A 22,521-nucleotide genomic window follows, 5' to 3' on the forward strand; every position below is an offset into this window, starting at 1 on the left:
TTTATCCTTACAGGATTAGGAGGGGTAGCCGGATCAGTCACCGCCATCGCCGGAGCCACTTCAGGCACCGGAGAATTAGGAGCGATAGCCGGATCAGTCACCACCATCGCCGGAGCCACTTCCAGCACCGGAGAAGCCTCTGGCACAGTATTAAGATAGAATTCCTGGGCAAAGTTTCTCCAATAGTCGTTGTCGTTATATATAAGATCATCCACTTCCGGCACCGGAAAATTAGGAGCGATAGCTGGATCAGTCACCACCATCGCCGGAGCCACTTCCAGCACCGGAGAAGCCTCTGGCACAGGATTAAGAGAGATATCCGGGTCTGCTACACGCCGGGAGTTCTCTCGGGTAGCACTACTCCGTGGAGCTCTTGCCCTTTTCATAAGTTTTTTTTTTATTGGTATCACCCTTTTCTCAAGTTGTTTTTTCTTGGGAACCCTCTTCATAAGTTTGCAAAGCACAAAAGCTTCCTATACATTAGATTCATTAATGATTAAATTCTCGATATATATGAATAACCCCATTGGTGTGTATATATATATGACCTACGCATGCATACCTTTTTAGGATGCTGAATCAGGGAGTTGTACTCGTGAATTATCCAATCAGACTTTATTTTTGGTGTACGCCTTGATGAGGAAGATTTGACTCCTTTTAACATGAAATCAAGATATCTCTTGAAGTCAATGGTTTCACCATTAACGTCGTACAAATAAGTTTCTCTTCCGGTGATGGTCCAGTTACCTGTCTTGGACGTTCTCTTTGTTAGTTGAAATTCCCCGTTTAACTTTTCCACAGGTGATATGATGTGCCAGAGGTGGTCAGATTCCATCCTCGCCAAGCCTTTTTTCATGCCATATAAATACATAAAAAACTGTTAAACTCAACACAAAAACTATATGTTTTCAAATGTTTATAATATGATTTGACGAAAAAAAGAAGAGAAGCAGTAAGTTCACCAGGTAGATCTTGAGGCTCGTGGTTACATAGATTAGGTTAAAGAAGGTGAGACGAGACATGTTTCTTCTAAGAAGTTTTTACGTGGTGTAAATTAGAATTGGAAGAAGATGAGGATATATTTCAAGGCCAAATGGTGGCACTTATATAAGGGGTGAAAGAAGCTTAATATTTTCGTAGCATTCTTTTCGAAGTGATTTTTAAGTTAATCTTTAATTAATTTTTCAGAAAGTAATCTTCATGATTGACCTAAAGCTGATACTTGCAATATCCCATATAGCCGTAATCTTATACACTTCGAAGGTTTGTTTAATTTGTCTTGCGTTGATTGAGGAGGCTAATGTTGCGTGGTTTTAGCTGTGCGCCTGTGCCTTGAATCCATTACTTCATTCTTTGTGCCAATAGTCATGTTGAGTGTTGTTACTAGGACCGACTTAATAAAGTACGATATTTAGAAATGTCCTGACCCTCATCACTTCACATCTTTTCTATATATGGTTCATATACTAGAAAATATACAATATTTAACGCATCGCGTACATATACTTGCAACAATTTTAAATATGTATATATTTTGGAAATAAACTCGAAGTCAGTTTTTACATATATTAAGTTTCTTTTTAGTATGATATTTGTTAAATTGTCGAATAAGAAAATTTGTTAGACTTGGTTCTAACATGAACGAAGTCGAGTGACCCTTTATCTTTTTGTGACCCTCACTCCAATGCAAGTAACTCTCGTGTGTAAATTTGGTTATCAACAGAAAACATATAAATTTACTACGTGCACAATTGCAATAATATGTTTTTACAGATTGAAACGTACTAAAGTTCAAATCAGTTTTCAATTTATGTTTTTTCCTTTCCAATCGTGTAGTAAGATACTTCTGGTTATAGCATCTAATAATCTAGGAGAATATGCAAACTATTTGACAAAAAAATCAAACTCTTTTCTTAACTCTTTCTAAATCCACCAAAATCTATAATTTTTAAAGTGATCAAAACTCTACTTAAAATAAAGATTCAATGACACATCACACCCCCGAAGATAAAGTTATTTATTCTTCTTTCATTAACCAAATTGCAGAGTATCTTTACATATTAGACGATTGCCAACGAGATTGCAAGATAAATTCTCTTTTGTTGTAGTTTACATATCTTGTTTGGTAAAAAGAGTTATACATCTATCATACCCTTTAGCCAAAAAAAAAGAAAAAAAAAAGTCATATATGCATTTGTAATGTCTTTATTTCCAATCATACATATACGGGAAATTCAATATTATACAGTACATACAAAATTCTTGTACAAAATTAGCCACAAAGAATCATATTGTCATGATTAGGTTATTTGAGATCAATCTCAAAACTTGATCCCAAATTTTTTTGTTTGTATACTTATGTTCTTAGCCGATTGAGTGTTTTTTCCTTTTTTATATATATTGTTGTAAATGTGGACTATTTTACTTCATATTTTTGTGAGACTTATGATTTTATGTCCGCAAATTCCTTTTGTACAATATTTAGAAACTTATCGCCTATATACTACATTAGTCCAGATTTATTTGAGATTAATTTTCTTTAATCGACTGAATTATCTGTTTAAAAAAGGTAAAAGTGTGACCTAAACATATATCGTACACTAAATTACTTAACTTCGTTTAGTCTACAACTCTATATATATATATATATATATATATATATAATGATCACCATTATAAGTTTCCATGGAATAATTAAGAAGAAAAAAATGATTAAAAGTGGGGTTTAACATCATTTAGAATATCTTAATTAGATAGAATTAATTACAAAATTAGATTATAAGTTTTTGCTACACTGATAAATTTAATGTTTATACATGCTGATTATGTATATTATCTCGTTATATTAACAAAAATATGTTAAAAGAAATATGAACTTTTTGTGATATAGGTACTACAAAATGGGGGAAAAAGATAAATATATATATATATATATAATAGAGAGAGAGAGAGAGAGAGAGAGAGAGAGAGAGAGAGAGAGAGAGAGAGAGAGACGAACCCTTATGTTTCAAAAACAATAAACACATGTACTATAAAACTAAGTTCTGCTTTCTTTCTTTTTCGAATTGTTGTGGTATTCTAGTGTTTCATTGGCTTTGGTTACAAGTTGCCTATAACGCAGACAAATTTTTTTAAAGTTGAATAAAATTTACAGTCATTTAACCAAAAAAACAAAATATTAAGCAAACAAATTAAGATCTCACGTCCAAAAAGGGTCAAAGAGAGGAGAGGGAGAGACAAAAAGAAGAAGAGAAAGGAGACAGTTGATCCACATGAAATATATATATAACATGGATAGTGCACAATACCAAATCTTTTCCTACGAACTTTTGAAAAGTAATGTCCAGTTATATGCACTGATAATTAACTTGCAATGTTCTAACCTTTTAATATAAGAAAAACAAACTTGCAATGTTCTACATATATATAGTTCTCAAAATTGAAAATTGACTTTCAATTGAATTGGCAGATCTTGTATTATATTATTATGAAACTCCTCTGAATATGTAGACACTAGATATGACAGGCAATTATGATTCATTTGCGTTAGATGGAAACCACAAATTTGATATTTAGAATTAAAACATCAAAAGAGGGTGAAAAAGATAAAGGAAAACATCAAAATTAACGCAGTGGGGTGTTAAAAACATTAAAATAAGAGAAATACCCTTAACAGCTTGGTATGAAGCAAAAACCATTAATCATTTAATTGGATATTAACAAAACTTTTTTTAAAGAAAGCTCGTTACAGAAACTAGAAGAAGTATTTTGTGAAATAGCATTTGTAGATTTAGCCGACACTAATTTAGAGGGACGAATACTACTAGTGTATTTTGTGACATTTTTGTTTTTCTGACTTAAGTGAGGAATAAGCTGATCTGCGAGGGATGCAGATAAAGTGAAAAAAAGTTTCTCGCTCTGTCTTCTTTGACGTATTTTCTCTTTGGTCTCGCTTTATGCACAAAAAGGGAAAAAAAAGTTGTATAGACACGCAGAAGATGGAGATAGAGAAGGCTTTTTTTTTTTACATTTATTTAATACGAGTGTATACCCGAAAATACAAATTTATACTCTTCATTTGATAGTATTTATTAATTTAAGTTGTCTTAATTTACTAAGATTCTAAATTCACTCTATTAAAAAATGAACACAATTAATTGTGCGAAAATAATGTCATAAGTTATGTTGTGACTTGTGATCGATCATCACCGTTAATAACAACATTCATAAGTAACCAAAATTTATGTGCTATTAATAAAAATAAAAATTGAGTCTTTAGTTGTATTCATATCTGAGTATTAATATTTCAGAAATTAATGTGTGTAACTACTTACGCATGTATTGTGTCTAATAGCTTTCTTGATACCGGTTCCTAACAATTTCATTTTTGTATGTTTCAAAAGCCTTTTCTTTTTGGTCAAGCTTAAAAGCCTTTTTTTGTTGGAAGTATGTGGCAATAAAATGTAATAGTGTTCAATGTGGGAAACCTATTTTTTTTATTGATGATCACAAAGTTGGTAAAACTTCTTAAAGTTTGAATAAACTACAATGTTAAATATAATAATATTTCTAAAAATCCATTGTTAAGCAAAACCAAAATCTCTAGATCCTTTTGCACATAGAAAAGATAACTTGTTTTTTTTTTCTTTTTTTTTTATCAACCAGAAAAGATAACTTGTTTTGCATATGTTTCATTAATTGAACGTTAATTTCCTCCTTATCACATGACTTCTTCTTATATATCACGTGAAACTCTGAATCTTCAAGTTTCATCTTTGTCACTATCCAAGATGAAGATGACTTTGATAGGGCTTTTTTTGTTTCTATCGTCTTATCCTATCACAAATTGGTGGTTTTATTTTGTAGTTCATTGTAAATTTTGAAAGCAAAGGACTTCACAACATACGATTTCATCCTTTTACCAAAAAAGTATACGAATTTCCATCGATAAGCCTACGAGGCTACGACCTCCTACACGGCTACACTGGAAGTAGCGCTCTCAACTTCATGTGGAAATTGATCAAAAGGCTATGCGAGTTTACATATCTTTAGATCTAGTTCTAGATTGTCAATTTTTTTTCGCTCGTTCACCACCCTAAAGGCCTAAATGGGTTATGAAGTTACTTTCAAATTATTTTCTCTAACAGATACTAGAATCCAGAACTCCCAAGTGCAATCACTGGCGGACCCAGGGGAAAATTTTACCTTTTTACACAGTTCAATATTTAAAATAGGAAAAAGAGATTATTGGTGTAGAAAGGGAGTATTGAACTTGGGTTTGGAGGTGTCAGCACATTGAAAAAACCAACTGAGCTACTAAAACTTCATTAATGTACATGCAAAACAATGCATTTTAAGATTTAAACCAGGTCAGTTGACCCCCCCTAGCTTCTACTTGGGTCCGCCGTTGAGTTCACAAGAGCCACTAGACCACGAGATCTTCAGCATCACATTGAATTTTGTTTTATATAACCATCTATAAAAATACCTCAAGTTTTAGAAAACCCGTGGTGAATGTAAAGAAACTTAAAAGAATTGACTTATGTTTCCAAAGTGCATTTATATTTTCCATAATTCGTCATGATAACATTGAAAGCATTTCTAAAGCAAGAAAAATTACGTTCTTAAAATTGTATAGTTTATGCAAAGCTTTATTGTGCAAGAATGTAAAAGGACAGGGAAAGAACTTTAGATTGTCACCAAAAATTAAAAGATTCTGATTAATAATTTATCAGGATGAAGAATGACAACACTCAAAGTTCACATTACATGACTATATATATAAATTTCATCTTGCTAAGAACCCTAGTTACATAACATTTCATTGGGTTTGGGTTTGTCTTTTCTTGTGGGCTCTAATACGAACTAGATTTGGACCCGCACGTATGTGCAGGGTTATTTTTGCATAATTTTTTTAAAAAAATTAGAAAATTTTCATGTAAACCTCTACTCATATTTGCATAAATGATATATACTCTCTCCGTTTCATAATATAGGATGTTTAGAGAAGTATTTTTTTTTCATAATATATGATATTTTCAATTTTCTATGCAAATTTTAGATTGATTTCATATTTTATAATATGTAGTCTTATTTATGATTGGTTAAACTTTTTAAAAGTAGTTATTTTTATAAGGGAAATTTGGAAATAAAGGATAAATAATTGAATTATTGTCCATCTATGCATTCTATATTTATGTTTGGTCATATATGCTTTAATATCATTTAAACCCTATTATATCCTCATATTTTAAAAAATCTTGAGCAACTATAAAATTTTAAATAAAAAAATTCATTTATTTTGAAAAACATTTTGGAAAATATATAAGGCCAAAAAAATACACATTTTAGTAAAACCTCTATAAATTAATAATGTTGGGATCATGGTATTTTTTAAATTTATAGTAATATTAATTTATCTTTTTTTTTGTTCAAAAGATATTAATTTATAAAAGTATTTTGTAATTGCTAAAATTCTTGAAATATATGAATTGAAAAAAAAATTCTAAACCATAAGATTAGTGTTTGTCTGTTCTAAATTTTTTAGTTTTGGAACTGAAGTTTTAATATTTAGAAGAAAAAAATTATTGACCAAAAATTACAAATACAATAGATAAATTCACTTATATACATGATTTAGTGACTTCAATTGTCGTATTTTAACAATCTATAAGACTTTCAAAATGATTTTTTTTAGAATTGGAAATCTTAAAAAAATTTGGTTATTTTTATGACATGTTATAGAGTATACTACAATATTATAGTTTGGAAAAAATAAAACAATTTTTTCGATTCTCTTGCCTACAAAACATGAGTTTTCATATAATTGTTCTATCCTCTTAATAAGTTTAAATCAAATATTTTTTTACATTATTCTTCAATCTATTTGTTTTATATTCTTCTTTTATAACTGTTATATAATATTAAGTTACATAGAATTTGTTTTCTATTTTTTGTAGAATATATAGAAAATTAAAAGAAAATGCTTTCTAACCATTTTAGAACATGAGTAAATGTTAGAAAACATATTCTAATGTTTATAGATAAAGAGAAAACTATAGAATATGTATTCTAAATTTCTTAGAAATTAGTATTCTAATATCCGTAAAACATAAATAAATTCTAAATTTCGTAGAAAATGTAAAGTGTGTAGAAGACTTTATCTAAATTTCGTAGAACATGTACAATGTATACAATACACATTCTAAATTTAGAATGTGTATTCTAAACTTTATAGATCATATTTTATCCATTAAAAACGGCAACAAAAACGACATATTTTTGACATTATAAGGACTTTAATGTCTTTTTCATCAATTTTCTTACAGAATGTATAATTTTTTCAAAACAAAATTGGCTAAATCAATTGCAAAGGGTAATTTAGGAATAGTTAACATATAGTTATAGAATGCATAAATGGACAATAACTCAAATATTTATCCTTTATTTCCAATTTCCCTTTTTTATAATATGCGTGTTTTAGCTAAAACATTTTATATTTTGAAACGGAGGGAGTATAAGAAAAAATTAAGATATAATTTAGAAAAGTGATATTACATGTATATTATTCTAAATGTAATCCAAACATTTCCAACTGTTTGTTTAAGGGTGTTAAATCAAATTTGGATTTGGTTTCAGTTTCATTTATTTCACGTATTTAACCTAGATGTATATATTTTGGAATGAGATACTCGTCTTGTTCTGTATACATCACGCTAAATATATTAAAATTGAATTTAACTGAAACTGTCTTGTTAAATATATGAAATCACTAAATGTTGTTACTACTGAGATACTCGTCTTGTTCTCTATATGAGATACTCGTCTTGTTTTGAATTTAACCATAACCGATAGTTAATAAACCGTAATCTTACATGTGTTCATGCCTACTTGTCCATACCCATCCCATTGCATATCATAGAATTTCCAGATGACCTAAATATAATTGTCAAGCGATCAAACTCGTCTAATATGTCTGATTGCAACGTTTAGTTTCTTTTTGTACCTGAAAAAAAACCCATTCCTCATAATTCACATGAGTAAATAGTATGTCCGCATATGTTCTGCTTGAATTCTTGTTCTCAAATTCTCGTCCCGTATTTTGCCATACATGAATATACCCACACAAAATTCTCATAACCTGATTATTATGGAACTAATTTGAACGATTTCCTAAAATATAATAAATATGTTATTTAATCATCTTCTTAATATGTAAATCGGGTCATTTTGGCAGCATGGATATTTTATATGATTTTTTTAACCCTTAAGTGTATTCTCCAATTAATAGTATAGATTTCCTTCAATTATTGAATGAAATATTCCTAAGTTATACTAATGATAATTTAATGTAAATCCCCTATATATTGAATGATCTTCGATTCTTTCAACATTAGAGCTTTATAAAATTATTTATATTTTTGAAAATATGATTTTAAATATATATTTTTCACATCTTATAATATAGTTATATTATTATATTACAATACAAAAATAATTAATTTAATTTTGAAAATATGTAGGGGATAATTTTATCAATTTTTGAATAATATTTACCAATTTATAGGAATAAAATATTGTGTATATAAATAAATTGAATATCAGTGGTAGTTGACAAAATATATATATATATAGCGGTGGCAGTTTATGTAATTTTATGAAATACTAAGGGTGAATAATAAATTGACTACGGAGCTCTATGGTAGAGCTGTCAAAATGGGCTGTCCACGTCCATTTTGACCCGTCCAACATTGTCCAATTTGATTTTGGACAAATAGTTGTCCGTGTCCATTAACGTCCGGTCCATTAACGACCATGCCCACTTATGCCCATATTTTTATGGGCTGTACATGGGTGTCCATTGGACAACATATAACAAATTTTGTAAAATGAGATTAATGGTGTAATTAGCTTAGAACATAAAACATAAGTGATCCTTTTGTGCTGCCAATCACATAAAACATAAAAGATCCAAACACAATGATCAACATCCAAACACAATGATCAACATCCAAAAGCAATAAAGCAAACATGAACATCTAGAATATTTTAAACATAATGACACGCATATTTCAAACTCCTTCTCCTTCTCTTTCCCCTTCTTTGCCTTCTTCGAATGGATCAACAATCTCTTCAAAACCTTTAAGCCAATTTCTTGCGCAGATTAAAGCTTGGACATTAGAAGGAAGGAGTGAACTCCGATACTTGCTTAACACCCGTCTTCCAATGCTAAACAAAGATTCTGAAGCTACAGTCGTAATAGGGATGCTAAGGATGTCACAAGCCATAGAAGACAGTTCTTGAAAACGGTTTGCATTATCCTTCCAATATTTCAAAACATCCAAGCTCTTAAATGCCATCATGTCCAAAACCGGTTCATCTAAGTACTTGTCTAATGCTGACTTGCCATTAGCACCAACTGTTTGGGAGATGAAAGCATAAAAGTCCTGAAACAGTTCAAACACAAATATGCAGCAGCTCAAAACACTTAAGTAGCAGAAACAAAACACTTAAGTAGCAGAAACAAAATCGATACAAAAACAAAGTAGTTTAAACAAAACACTTACACCATATCCAGGAAGAATGTTTTGCTCCATATTGTTTGACTTTGAACTTCCTGCTGCTGTTTTTGTTGGATTCTTCTTGTAAACATCAAAAAGCTTCTTCAGCTTCTTACGCAAGTGATCCACCCTTGCTTTACTAGTTGACGCATCAAGGGTATTGAAGCAATACTCTATATAGTTAAACTTCAATCTAGGATCAAAGACCACAGCTAGAGCAAGTATGTCACTATAATCCTCCCAATACTTGTCAAATTTCTCCTTCATACCTTTCACCATCTCACAAATCACATCATCATAAGAGTACTCTTGAGCTTTCAGCCAAGTTTCAATTTTCCATACCTAAACCAAGGACAAATCAAAGTTAATATGTCGAATACCTAAATCAAAGTCAAATCACATCGTTATTATGTCAATCATACCTGATTGAAATACAAATTGGCAGTTGGATAAGATGAACCAGAGATCAAATTCGTCATCTCTGCAAATGGGGTCAACAGCTCATAGATCAACTCTGCTCTTGTCCACTCAACATCAGAAGGGAAAGATTGATAACTTGTATCAATCTCTGCAAGATGCCGAAGGGCTTCCTTATAGATGATTGCTCTTGAGAGCATAAGGTGAGTTGAGTTCCACCTAGTTGAAACATCTGAAAGTAGTTTACCCTTAGCTTCAATTCCCATTGTTTCCACACATGTTTGAAAGGATTGTTTTCTAGTCTCATTCACCCTCACAAACTTAACACTATTTCTGATTTTCTCTAGAGCACCATCAATCACATCCAATCCGTTTTGCACAATCAGATTCAAGATGTGTGCAGCACATCTCACATGAAAGAACTCTCCACCACACACCAAATTTTTCCTAAGCTGCCTCTTGAGAATTCCTTGCATGTTGTCATTTGAGGAAGCATTATCAACAGTAATTGTGAACACTCTCTTTTCCATTCCCCAATCTTTTAGCAATGCCAACACCTTTGTAGCTATTCCAACACCCGTATGTGGAGGAGAAAATGCACAAAATGACAAAATTTTTGTCTTCAAATTCCATCCACTATCGATATAGTGTGCAGTCAAACACATGTATCCCTCTATTGTGATTGCCCTCCACAAATCTGTTGTTAAACAAAACCTACCCGGAACTTCATCCAACATCTTTCTAAGCTTCAGTTTCTCTTTCTCGTAGATCTTTAAGCAATCAGCAGCCGCAGTATTTCTTGACCAAAACTCGATGTTGGAATTTGCATACTGAAAAGCCTCTCTAATTCTTCTGTACTCAATGAAAGAGTAAGGCAAATCATGTTCTATGATTGCCAATCCTATCATCTCCCTAAACACCATCATATCTAACTTTCTGTTTCCACATGAAGGAGGGCTTCCTGGAGTCTTTGAGCATGATTCCATGTGACGCAAGAGAGTATTGGTGCCACTTCTACGAAGATCAAGGCAATAAGTATGCTCACAACGGGTGCATCTAAGATTATTCCTACCATCATCCAACTTATCTCCAACAATTTCAAAAGTTTTCCAACACCTTGACCTTTTACGTTTACCTGTAGACTTGCATGTCCTCTTATCAGCCGTACTAGCTACTGAATCTGCTTCTACACGTTCCTCTCCTACACGTTCTTCTTCATCCGGATTCATATCATGCTCAAGCATATAATCATCTCCACTCATATAATCATCTTCAAGGTTTAGTGTATCACCCATCTGAAATAACCAAAACCAAAGACCAATTAGAGAAAAAGAATCAAACTAACAACATGAAAAAGGTTTAAAAAGCAAGTGTTATCTATGTCAAGAGCACAAACAATAATCTATAAGGAAGCTATTCTACAATTCAACAAATCGAAAGAGAAGAAACATAAATCTCAAATGGGTCTCTCCCAAAATCGAAAGAGAAGCAAACCCAGTTTCAATCTAAGTAAAGCAAACCCAGTTTCAATCAAATTCAAACAAACCCAGTTTCAATCGAATTCAAAGCGTTTCAATCGCTTGACTCCAAAATTCCTTCCCTGTGAGTATCTCCTAGGTGCCTCGTAATTCATACTAAACATTGAGAAAATACCAACTTTAGAAGACTGAACCAGAGAGTCGAGCACTGTTGCTTCATCCATGATGATCCATACATAAAATTTCAGAAGGGTAACAAGTCCAGAAGCAAGGAGTCTTTGAATTCCCCACTCGTTGGAAGTAAGAAGAGAATCAAAAGCACCAATCCTCTGACTGTAACCCCAAATTCAATCCAGGTATCATAGAGCACCACGTCCACAGAAAACCAACTAAATCTCTAATTTCAATCACCATTTAGAACTCTAAACCTAAATACCACTAAAAACGAAAGATCTCCACAATTCCAAACAAGCCATAGTCGAAGAACGATCGATCATCCGAGTTTCCAATAGCAGTAGGAAAATCATCACGAACAAAATCGACAGGCTTCGATGATTTCGAAGTATCAAAACCCAACCCAAAGTGAAAGCACGAAGAAGACATCATCATAATCGTGGAGAAAGCGTAGTCGAAATAGAAGCAAACCTGAGTAGAATCTGGAGATATCTTCGATTAGGGCAAGAACGCTTTGCAACTCGATCGGAAAGAGAGCGAAGAAAAAAGGAAATTTTGAGACGGAGCTTTGAGGAGAAGAACTAAAGAAGAGCTTTGAGGAGAAAAATGAAGATTTCAAAGAGAAGAACTGAAGAAATCGAGGAGAAGAACTGAAGAAATCGATTTATATTTAGGAGAAGAAGAGCTTCGAAGAAAATAAGAAATCGATTTGTGTTTTCCCCAAATCGATTTTAACCTAGAATTTTCAGACCAATGGGCCGTCCAATGTCCATGCTGTCTGTCCAGTTTTGTCCGTGGGCAAAAGCGGACCAAGCCCATTTAAGCCCGTTTAAAATATGGGCTTGTCCATGACCAGTCCATAATGAATTGGACATGGGCAGACCATGGACAGTCCGCCCATTTTGACAGTTCTACTCTATGGCGACGACACATCAGCTTTTTCTACAAAATGTTTCTCTTTTAATAAATAGGAGATTATATAATAAATGCGTTTGAATTGGAATAGATTGTTCCTCCATTTAACTTCACATTGTTGTAATTTCAATTAGCCCCATACTTAAAACAATTGATTAACGAACCACACCAACCAAAGTCACTTTGATCTCATCTGTAAACTCATTAGACAAAAAAATTACTTTTGTCGGACACCATATTTTGACAAAATATTCGTTCAAATCTAGTGAGCTATCTCCCTAATTCCTTGAGATTTTAATTTGTGAATTAAGTAAGGAGAAGTATGAGTGGTCAATTCAGGTTAACATGCTAGAATCATGGCACCGAGCCATGAGTGGTCAATTCAGGTTCACATGCTAGAACCAAACGCATCCATTTTAAACATACATCTTTCAAGTATACTATTATTACGTAGTATACTAATCAGCTTTCAAGAACAATGTTCCAAGTCTCTATACAACTATCTAATATCTAAATTAACAGTATTTTGTTAAGTAAAATGCTATATAAAGATATATAGTGTAAAATATAATGTATGTTGTATGTTAACAAATATACTAAATTGTTATTTCAAAGTAAAAGATTTATTACATAATTTACATTTATTAAAATGACACATGCAGAAGGTCTAATAAAAAAAAATAAAAATGTATATCAAAATTTCGTTTTGTCATTTTGTTTTCTTTATTAGTAGGATACATCCTTAAATTTACTCTACTTTTGGCTAATTGATATCCAAACAAATTTAACAGCTTTTTGTGAGACAATACTAATACGAGATATGATCAATTTACAAACTAAATATATATAGTCATGCCTTATCAAATCAAACAATGTTAACACAACATTCCTTATTCCTTTGAGAGAAGAATCACACTACGATGTCATCATCATATTTGACTATCTTTTGCATCATCCTCGTTTTCTTTTTTGTTCTTCATCAATGTGTGTTATGTATACACATAGACTATCGTTAAACATAAACAGTGGCCGATCCAGGATACTTTTTAGTATGGGGCACACCGCACACTAAATTTTTTTAAAAATTATATATAAACATAAAAATGTTCTGTAATAAATTTAAAACTATAAATGAAAGAAATATATGTTTCATCGCTATTTCATTTGCCACTTTATTAAATGTTTTTATTTTTAAAAAATAGACTATTGTTTAAAAACCATTAATTATAGGTTACATTAAAAATTGGTATTTGAACGAATTATCTATTACCTGATAAAATAACATGATTTACAAGTTTTATGAAAAATAAATCATATTATAAACCTAGAAAAAATTAACTAGAATAATTTTTCACATTATAAATTAATCACAAAATAATTACTTATGATAAACATGTTTGATGTATTTAGAACTAGGAAGAAAACTAAAAAAGTTATGATAATTCAAGTTTTAGTTGACGGAGACAGAAAACTAGATCACTTATGTTCTAATTCTCTTATGGTATTTTTAAAAAATAACTATAGGAAACTTCTATTGCACCAGAAAAAAAAAATTATCCCAGACTTTTGTTAGCAAAGTTATGTGGGTCGTTCTTGTTAATTATTTTGAACTGAAATAACTTTCTTTACGTTTTTAATGCGACTGATTGGGTTAAGCCGTTAAGGCATATATTTGATTTTCAAGGAGGGTGTGGCACCTTTCAAAAATATTCAATAAGACAGATCTATAAATACAGTAACACATATAATATAAAGGAAAAAAAAAAAAGTGTGGGGCACGTGCCACACCCCTCATAGCCCTGCGTCCGCCCCTGAACATAAACAGATTTACCATTATTTTTTTTTTTAAATGATTACTATTTTTTTGGAGGTGAAAACGTGGAGGAGGATCTTGAGGCAAGCAAAATAGTATTGTCATTGCTGCAGAGGGAAGTATAAGTATTGTTGAAAGAACATAAAAGTATGCGAGGCTGAGTGTCTAAGACTTAACCCGCCAGGGTCGCCACCTTCTCTACATATCTGAATTTTTTTGCAGTTGTGAGCCAATGATATTGAAGTTATAGTTTTTTTTTTTCTTAAACTAAAATAGAATCGATCAACTATTTTTGTTATAATTGAACTAATTAGAATCAGACAAGGGATATGATTAGGAAATAGAAATTGTGATTCAAAATAAAATATTGTAATAAATCTGTGCCTACTTGCCGTTGCTTAACTAGTCGGACGACTCAGACCTGACTGAATAAAGACACCATAAAGTTAACTGTACAGAGACATGTTTTTGACTCAGTTGTGGTCCAAAGGACGATTAAGAAAATAAAAACCTACAACTGCTTTTGGGGTCACAAAGCCTTAGATCAATGAGCGGCTACATAGCACAAGGCTTCCCGAACTGATTCTGTGCCTTAGCTTCCACGCCTCATTTAGAATATCGGAGCTGTTAGGTCGTTTCAGATACTCAGCTACATCGATCTTTGGTCTTCTTATGGGATTCACAGGCTTCGTGGATGAGTAACATGGGCTCCAGCTTCCTCTGCTACTTATGGTACCAATGCTCGTCCCTTGCCCACTTGATGCATCCTATTAGCACATAATCATGTCAGAGAATATACAAACCAGAATCTCTAACCGGCGATAGTTTTAGACACGTTAGTGGTATACGGTAAGGTATTACCTGAGTTGGATCCGACTCCCAGACGAGACTTTTTGTGTTTGGTGTGTGTGGGGACTTATTTAGGCATGCCAATGCTGCAGAAGTGTCGTCTGGAGCTTCCCATTGCAACCAAGGAAGCATAACACCATCCATTTCAACAGGGACACTCTTCAAAACAGTGGCACTTTGAGAGCTTTGTGATTTTATCATCCCAAAACTTGAACTACTTTCGCTCCTCTCATCCTCCAGCGATGAAAAGTCTGTGTCTTCTATGTTTGATATGAATTCGTGGATGAATTGCTCTGCTTCATCTGTCAAACACATGGACGTCCTCCTGCTCCGATCCTTGCTCCTCTGTAAGAAAAAAAATAGGATGGATTTTTAATCTTTTTATGAAAAGAACAATTCTGAAGAGGAAACATATGCTGTTGTGAGGGTTGTAATACTCACCTTTCGCGTCCGCAACGGCTTTTCCTCAGCTTCAGAACTATTTTCTGTGAGTAATTCATTCAAGTTCATAGAAAGCTCTCTACCACGCTGCTCCTCCAGCATAATCTCAGCCAGCAAATCCCGTTTTCGCTCCTCAGACTGCGAATTCAAAGGGAAAATGAAACATTCTATGTTTGATCACCAATTCCTTAATTGAATAAACTACCAAACATATGCACAAAGAAGTTGTACCTCTTGCAGTTTTGTTGCATAACCTTTCTTAAATGTGGAAATTGTACGGTGATCCTCATGGGGTTTCTGCTGGGAACCATAATCAGAGTTCCCCAAAGATGATCTTTTCTTTGGTGTTGCCTGTATAAACATTGTTCATTAAGATAGGAAATGCATGTTTCTAAGGGAAGTAGGCAGTACATCAATTAACAGTAGTAGGATAATGTTCAATTTCATCTTCTCTAATTAGTGATAAGTCATTCTAAATTCATATTCAGTCATATTCTCTCAGTTTTAAGCAACATCCAGAAAGATCAGCCCTTTTAGAGAACTGGATTGGTTTCAAGCAGAGAATGAAAAATATATATATAGTGTTGGGTGAACACCCCCACAAACCTTATTTTGGGCATATACTGTTCGAATTATCCTCTCAGTTCCATGCTTGCTTGACCTGGAATCTTTTCCTTCATCATCTGTGACTGCAGAGGAATGGCTCTGCACACCATCCAAACAAATTTATCCTCGTTACTAACGAAAAAACATATAATATGTTCAGCATATGAAGTTAGACCAGATATATACATGTACCATACACAAAAAATTAGCCTCTATAAAGAAGCATTCATCCCAATAATAAAGATAGAATTTCTAAATTTCAAAAGACCAAAGTATAGTTAGACTTACAGAGTAGCCATCATGGTATTTGATTGGATTTTGGCTACAAGACCTCCTAAGACCTTGTCTATTATCTGAAGCAGCAGATTTCTGAGACCCACTGTTTTGACTCTTTCCACCCATGTAGCTCTTCACATCCCTTGAACTGCTTAAATACTGAGCTTGATCTACATCACTCTGCAAATGTAACAAACAAATCTCAAAGTTAAAATTCTTATACGCTGCTCCTACTGATTCAAGAACAATCAAGCCATTCTCTTTGCAACTATTTCTAGGACTCATAAAATATGTTTAATTAAATTGAAGATATCAAAATCAGAAAGGGTAAGAAATGAAAAACCCCACCTTAAAACCAAATCAATCATGGTCCTGTTGCTACAAAGTTATCTCATAATTACAGCTAAAATTGGTAATTATATCTTCCTATTTGTAACTAAAAAGGTAAAAAGTTCCTAATAGATATTGCATCATATCACAATCAAACAAGAAGGGCCCATAGAAAACTATAGAATAAGAAGAAGAGATATCATCATCAAGCAACAAAGTATGTCAATTGTTATACCTCAGAATTCTCAATCCGATGACGGACAACAGAAAGCGACCGTCGCCGCCGCGAATTCGCGTTATCACTAACTCCCCCAATTGAACTACCGCCGTTGTCGCCGTTAACCTGCCTCTCCCTCGGTTGTCTAGAAACCGACCTTCGCCGGCTCGAATTGCTACTCACCGGATCTACCCTAACTGAACCACCACGATTACTCGCCGGCTGTCTAGACAACGACCTCCGCCGTCTCGAGCTTTCAGTATCCGCATCCAACCTCCGTAAACCACCACCAGAACCAGCACCCCTAGAAACAGACCGTCCCCTCCTCTGCGAATTCGTCTCCTCTCCTCCGCCGGACTTTCTTAAACCAGATCTTCCTCTTTCTCCACTACTAATCTCGCTCTCACCGGAAAACGATTCAAAAAACTCAACGGCTAAATCATCGAGACTAATTTCACCGAATCCAGAACCTCTCACGGTGTTCACAAACTTCCCCTTTCTCATCGGAGTCACTTCGATTTCAGGATCCAGCATGCGGTGAGAGAAACGGCTCAAGCTCCGGTGTCTCCTTGAAGCAGACGACCTTCGTGTAGAGTAAGAAGAGTCGTCGTCGCCGCTCTCAGAGGATTTGACTAGTGACGACGTCGTTCGCTTCATCGTTGAATTGAAACCTGAAGGAGACAGCTTCCGCTCTACTGGAGAAGGAGGAGGAGGAGGAGCGGATGGTTCGACATTTTGAATTGTTGAGCTGTTTGAGGAATCAATTGCATTATGTGATTTGTCCCCCCCAATTAATTCATTTGTTTACTTAAATCCTTTCAATTTTTAAATAAAACATAGTAATTCGATTTTTTTTTTTTTTAAATTATATCAATTTAAATGCGGGATATTTGGGCGTAATCCAAAATTACTGACCATTTACTGCCTTAAGATCCCTGATTAACAAAAGGAACCAAAAAAAAAAAAATCTCAATTCTTACCAAATTTATTTGGATATCTTTACCGATTTATTTGAACCCATATATATTTTCGATTTAACTTTTATTTTTACATATACATTTGAATAGGTTTTGTAAAGTTTGGTAAGAAATTTAGAGGTAGAGAACCAACAGATATATAATATTCTTTATTTTTTCGATTTTATGGGTCAACATTTTTTAGTCATTTTAGCTTCATCATAACATATTGTTTAATTTAGTTATATATATATGATTCACTCTGGGTTATATCATACAACTTCGGCTTAGCTTTAGTGATGATTTTACTGTAGTTAATCACTAATCATTTTCAATAACGCAAATCAGAAAACGAAATTGTAGAAATTACAGATTCTTTTGTGATTTCTCTTTGTTTTTTTATTTTTTTTCACAACTGTTTTTATTTATAATATAAAGCCAAAAGCAACAGGCCATGCCAATAATAATACAATCCACCAAAACCCAACAAACAAGTAAAATGCACAAATCAAAATAAAGAAACCAAACATAAAGGCCCAAGCCCAAGCCCAAGGTAGAAACCCTTCCTTGAAGATTGATTCTGTGAATCACAAAACACGTGGCACAAAGGAAACGTAGAGAAGACACGTGCGAAGTCGAAGAGGCTGAAGTCCACAGGTCTCCGGTCACCGACATCGGAAAGTATCGCCGGAAAACGTCAAATCCGGCCGAAAACGCCGGCGAACAACAGAGGAATCTCGATCTGCACCCACAGGAAAAGGCGAGTTCTAATTTGCTGAGAAAAAGACTCCACCAAATGCAAAATTCTTAATCTTCTTCTTCAATAAAAAAGCTTTCAATCTTCAAAAAAGTAGATCTACCCAACCCAGAAAAAAAAACAACATAAAAAGAGAAAACTAAAAAACTGCTGCCATGGAGACAAACGCATGTCGGGAGAGAAACCAGCCACCCTTGATAAGGTATTCAACGGTGCTGGTCAAAAGCTAGCTAACGCCACCAAGGAAGGTGGCCGTTGCCGGAGAGGAAAAACACAATAAAAACCGTTCACTCTCTGAAGGATCTAGCGAGAGAAGAAAGATAAAGGTTTTCATCGATCAAAAACAAAGCCAGCCAACGGCGCTATGGAAGTCGCCGATGCCGGAGTCAAAACCGGCCAACGACGCTATGGAAGCCGCCGATGCCAGAAAAAGAGCCGGCCAACACTGCTGCGAAAGCTAGTCGATGCCGGAAGCCACCGTCGAAATCATTGAAGCTTTCTCTCTCTTTGAAAGATTTTAGGGAGAGAAAAGAGAGAGAAGCAAATCCCCGCCTCTTCTCTTCTTTCCCTTTGTGATTTCTCTTTGTTAGTTTATATAAAAAAAAATTTCATTTTTTTTCATTTTGGAAAAGTCTGTTTTTCATGTTGGTTGCAATTCTTTTGCAAGACTATTTAGCTCAAAAATAAAGAGTAGTGTTAGCTCAACAAATTTATTTATCGCTTATAGTAGTTTAATTTTTACAATTCGCAGTTACGTTTGAGGAGTAAACATCCCACAAGGCCACAACATGTACGTATTAATTAATTGAGTGTCAAAGTTGTCTTGTTAATAGTCTTTAATTTTTCCACACCGTTACGCTAATGGCTTAGAATTAACAATTTTGTTTGCTAATATGGTTACGTAGAGGAGCCAATCATCTAAGAGTGAATATCCCATTATAAAAAACACTAAATAGAAAGGTAAATAATATCCTTCGGTTATAAAATGTGGTTCGTTCCAAAGGTCCAATCCAATACCAATTTGATGTAACAAATGGTTCCAAGTCTTGAAGACTGTTCACTCTATTATCTCTATTATCTAAATAACTAAGGAGAGGCCCGCCCGTCCGGCGGAATTGTTATTTCTTAGACCAAGTCCAGTGGGAAGTAGTTAGGGTTGTTCATGTTTTTGTTTTTGTAGGGCCAAATTTTAATTCAAAAATTCAAAAACTGGCCCACTAAAAAAAAGAAACGTTTCTTGAATTGTTTAGTGAAACAACATTTCTCTACTGTTTATCGACTATAGACAATTTTCATTGGTTCAATTTTCATTGAAACAACGTTGCTTATTGTATGATTAAAGTATTATTATTCTTTTTTTTTTAGAATCTCCAGCCATTCTCGGTTGCATTTTGTGTGAGTAAACATATATAGACTACTCACATAAGTACTAGTCCGATAAGCCTAAGCAGGAGCCAATAAAAAGATGTACCCAAGTGGAGTAACCAAGAATTTATACAAACCCAAAAAAGAAAAAAAGCGAAACACTGCAAAACAGAAAATAAGATCAAGATGTCAAAAGCTACAAAACTGCGAAATGTGTACAATCCTAAAGTTGAAAGTTCCAAAGATCTCTAAACTTGCATGTCGCTACATATTAAGTACTAGTATCCTCATGTCATCAATCTAACATCCAACGGCCAAAAACTCTTCCAACCCCTCACCGTCCGAGGCACAGTGCAGCATCAACATCAAGCCGCCACGCAAAACCACCGTCACTCATCCTCCAAACATCACAGAACGAAGTGATCGAACTCACCTCCTTATCACGACACGTGTACTGCAATCTCATCCTACATGTGAACGTACGGTACGTTACCAAAGGCTTCTCCTTCATCACAAGCCACACACTCATCTTACTACCACACTGCTTCTCCTCCTGATCTTTCCCAACAACCAAATCCTTGTACGACCCGTTAGTCCAAATGACTCTCCCTGAACCGTCAGATATAAAACCCGGACACGTGTCTCTCTCTAGTTTCATCCTCCTCTCCTCGTCCGTACACCCTAACTCATCATACTCTCCCTCCTTCACCACCCATCTCTCCGTTACACCCTCCACCGTCAGCAACGACGAGTACACAACCGTCTCCGTCGTTAACTCCGTCTGATAACGTCTGATAGAGTTACCTCCGTCATTAAAACTCAGCCGCAACGCTGCCGCACCTAACTCCGGTGCCGCCTTAGTCTGCGACGGAGAAAAGTCTTTCTTCTCAGGAGCCTCCGAAAGAAGAGGCAGCGTCACGATCTCACGACCGAAACCACCAGATCCGCTCTTCGTCTCTTCGTTTCTCCGTCTCTTGCTGTTACCGTTACTGTTAACAGATCCGCTACCGCTACTGCTAGTGTTATTCTCCTTTGAATATTTTCTCTTACCTCGCCGTGATTTAGACGAAACGTTCGTTAACGCCGATCCGTTTTTATCCGTCGGTGAAGACGGAGATCCACCGGAATCAGGTCTCGGTGCAATCGGACGGTACCGGAGCATAATCCGATCAACCTTCGACATATCATATCCACCACCACCACCACCGTACCTCGCGATACAACAACCTCCCCGGGAATTCATAGTACTGTTTTATATATATTCTATCAAACCAGTTTAGTTTTGGTTTTGTTGGAGAAAGATGAAGCGTGTTGGTGTTTGGTATATAAAGAAACGAAACTTTTACGTTCGACACGTTCGGAGAAAACTCTGCCACGTGCGAGACCAAACGATGAACAGCGCAACGACGTGATTGGACGAAAGAGTAGAGACGTGGCGTGATGTTTGGGTCCGACATGAGACTCCCGGTACGAGGGGGGAGTGGCGGACCAATGGGAGAGCGAGGAGTGGGGGGCTTTAAGGTGCGGTGCGATTAAAGTTAGACACATAAGTCTGCGACTTTGGAGTTACGTGTAACTGAACGCGAGGGTTTTGGTTTTAAAGATGGCAGGACACATGGCGTAACCTTGTTTGCTCTTTTTTTTTTGTACGTTTTTATTTTATTTTTTATTTTTAAGTTTGGTTTCTATTATTAGCATGTAGGATGGGGACGATGATGACGCGTGGAGAGTAAGGTGGTGACACGAATCTCCTTTGGATGTGGATCGTGACATTTATTTCCAGAAGAAGATACTTTTACTTTTAGTATGCATATAATTGGTGGAATGAATATTTTTTTTAGTATTATAGCGCATTAGAAAATATCTACTAAATCTTCAACGTTCGTGATTTCGCTAAGTTACAAAACTATAGAACCCACATGCAAGTTATATTTTCCGTATTTAAGTATGGCCGTCAATGAAATATACGACGTAGGGTAAACGGAAACTGTTATTACTTATTACCACGTTTAAACTTTCTATTCAATTTATGTATTTTTAATTATATGTTAATTAAAATTTAGAATTTTAAATGTTATGGTGGTTGTATTTTTTTAATTATCTGTTTATTAAAGTTGGAAATATGGATATAATAATTATTAAAATGTAATAGAGGAAATGAGGAATAATGAACCGTATGTGTCATACTCATATAAACGCATCGAATATGTTGTGGCTAAATAACAAAACAGAAATATCCCTTTTATTGTATTTTTTTCAAAAAATTTCCTTTTCATCTATCTATCTTTTAAAAATATTATTTAAAGTTTTAAAATTTATAAGATACTTATAGATAGTAACGATTACTTATAGACTCGATTTAAATAT

The 22,521-nt window shown here is 34.2% G+C and overlaps 2 protein-coding genes across 2 annotated transcripts; both read right to left on the reverse strand.

The window, feature by feature from the left end:
• Nucleotides 1-14,687: 14,687 nt before the first annotated feature.
• Nucleotides 14,688-17,919, reverse strand: LOC104725548 (uncharacterized). Its single transcript, XM_010444216.3, has 7 exons — nt 17,095-17,919; nt 16,542-16,709; nt 16,254-16,352; nt 15,879-15,998; nt 15,648-15,785; nt 15,219-15,551; nt 14,688-15,124 (listed from the first exon to the last, which is right to left on the reverse strand). Exons 1-7 carry the CDS (start codon nt 17,731-17,733, stop codon nt 14,897-14,899), a joined length of 1,725 nt encoding a protein of 574 aa, XP_010442518.3. The 5' UTR covers nt 17,734-17,919; the 3' UTR covers nt 14,688-14,896.
• Nucleotides 17,920-18,422: 503 nt separating this feature from the next.
• LOC104725549 (uncharacterized) lies at nt 18,423-21,818 on the reverse strand. The gene has a single exon (XM_010444217.3). It carries the CDS (start codon nt 21,395-21,397, stop codon nt 20,489-20,491), a length of 909 nt encoding a protein of 302 aa, XP_010442519.2. The 5' UTR covers nt 21,398-21,818; the 3' UTR covers nt 18,423-20,488.
• Nucleotides 21,819-22,521: the final 703 nt, after the last annotated feature.

Source organism: Camelina sativa, chromosome 11 (genome assembly GCF_030686135.1).
Source record: "Camelina sativa cultivar CO46 ecotype springtype chromosome 11, ASM3068613v1".
In the NCBI taxonomy this organism is placed as follows: domain Eukaryota; kingdom Viridiplantae; phylum Streptophyta; class Magnoliopsida; order Brassicales; family Brassicaceae; genus Camelina; species Camelina sativa.

Coding starts and splice junctions, on each gene's coding strand:
- LOC104725548 (XM_010444216.3), bottom strand. CDS start 17,733: ATGAAGCGAACGACGTCGTCACTAGTCAAATCCTCTGAGAGCGGCGAC. Junction 16,353..16,541: donor AATACCATGATGGCTACTCT/GTAAGTCTAACT, acceptor GATGGTGTGCAG/AGCCATTCCTCTGCAGTCAC. Junction 15,552..15,647: donor AGCCGTTGCGGACGCGAAAG/GTGAGTATTACA, acceptor TTTTTCTTACAG/AGGAGCAAGGATCGGAGCAG.
- LOC104725549 (XM_010444217.3), bottom strand. CDS start 21,397: ATGAATTCCCGGGGAGGTTGTTGTATCGCGAGGTACGGTGGTGGTGGT.